The following is a 1,026-nucleotide window of genomic DNA, read 5'->3' as shown; positions in this document are numbered from 1 at the left end:
CAGCTCATCGCCTTCGCCAGCTCTGAGACCCCCGAGCTGCGGGCCACCCTGCGGGACTTCGCTGAGGACCTGGCCAAAGTGCAGGACTACCGGCAGGCGCTGGTGAGGCCAGGCCACCGTCCCCCGGTGCTCCCAGACTCCCCTTCCGCCAGTCTGATGAGCGCGGGACCCAGAAGTCAGCCCCAGGGCTCCACAAATCCCTGCAGGAGGCACAGACCAGGACACACAGGACCCAGGAAGGGACAGGAATCCTGCGGAGGCCGGGAGGAGGCTGCTGGGTGTTGGGGAGACAGGCAGAGCTCTGGGGGGTGGCGAGGGAGAGGCTGACACCCTGTGAAGGCCAGGCACATGGCAGAGGTGGTGAGGACCGCAGAGAGCTTTGGTTCCTGCCGCCTGGCAGACAGACCTCCCAGACCTTCTCAGGGCAGATGCTGACTGCGTCCATGATGGAGGCCTTAGTGCCAGGCATGGTGGACAGGTCTGGAACCCCGGCTTGCTGGGAGGCTGAGGCAGGAGGATTACAAGGATCGTGAAACCTTGTTTCAAAACAGAAAATAAAAGGGCTGGGGTGCAGTGCCGTGGTGAGTGCTGGCTGCTGTGTTTATCCAAACGAAAGAGAGGGAGAAATGCAGGAAGGGAGGAAGAGCCTGCATCCCAGTCTCACTGGATAAGCAGGTGCCACCTGTGCCCAGGGAGAACCACGCTGCCAGGCATGTGTCCCTGTGCTGCTCAGCACATGGCAGCTGCTCCCGCAGCCGGCCTGGCTTGCCATGTCCTTGGGGCCCTCCTGGTCCCAGGGCAGGAGACGGCTCCCAGGCCTGCCAGAGGCCTCATGTCAGATTTGAAGGCTGCAGCTGCCCCGTCCCCTGGGAACAGAGAGCCTCGGCTCGGGAGCGGGGTGGCGCTCTCCCTCCAGCGGTCACTGGAAAGCACTCTCACTGCTCCCGCCTGAGAGTCGGCAGCTCGGTGCCAGCAGGCGAGGTGGGGGTCCGGCTCCCTCCCCGCGGCTGGATGGGTGCCACCCGC

At 64.6% G+C, this 1,026-nt stretch overlaps 1 protein-coding gene across 1 annotated transcript in view; it reads left to right on the top strand.

Moving 5' to 3' along the window:
• Cibar2 (CBY1 interacting BAR domain containing 2) overlaps positions 1–1,026 on the top strand; it is an 8,991-nt gene that overhangs the window by 1,216 nt on the left and 6,749 nt on the right. The window contains exon 2 of the mRNA XM_010627485.2: positions 21–102. Within this exon, the coding sequence (XP_010625787.1) occupies positions 21–102 (82 nt within the window). The remainder of the gene's footprint in view (positions 1–20; positions 103–1,026) is intronic.

This window comes from Fukomys damarensis, unplaced genomic scaffold (assembly GCF_012274545.1).
Source record: "Fukomys damarensis isolate Sample0158 unplaced genomic scaffold, DMR_v1.0_HiC HiC_scaffold_32, whole genome shotgun sequence".
NCBI lineage: Eukaryota > Metazoa > Chordata > Mammalia > Rodentia > Bathyergidae > Fukomys > Fukomys damarensis.
Note: the sequence above shows the minus strand (reverse complement) of the source record. Positions and strands in the feature narration are given on the sequence as shown.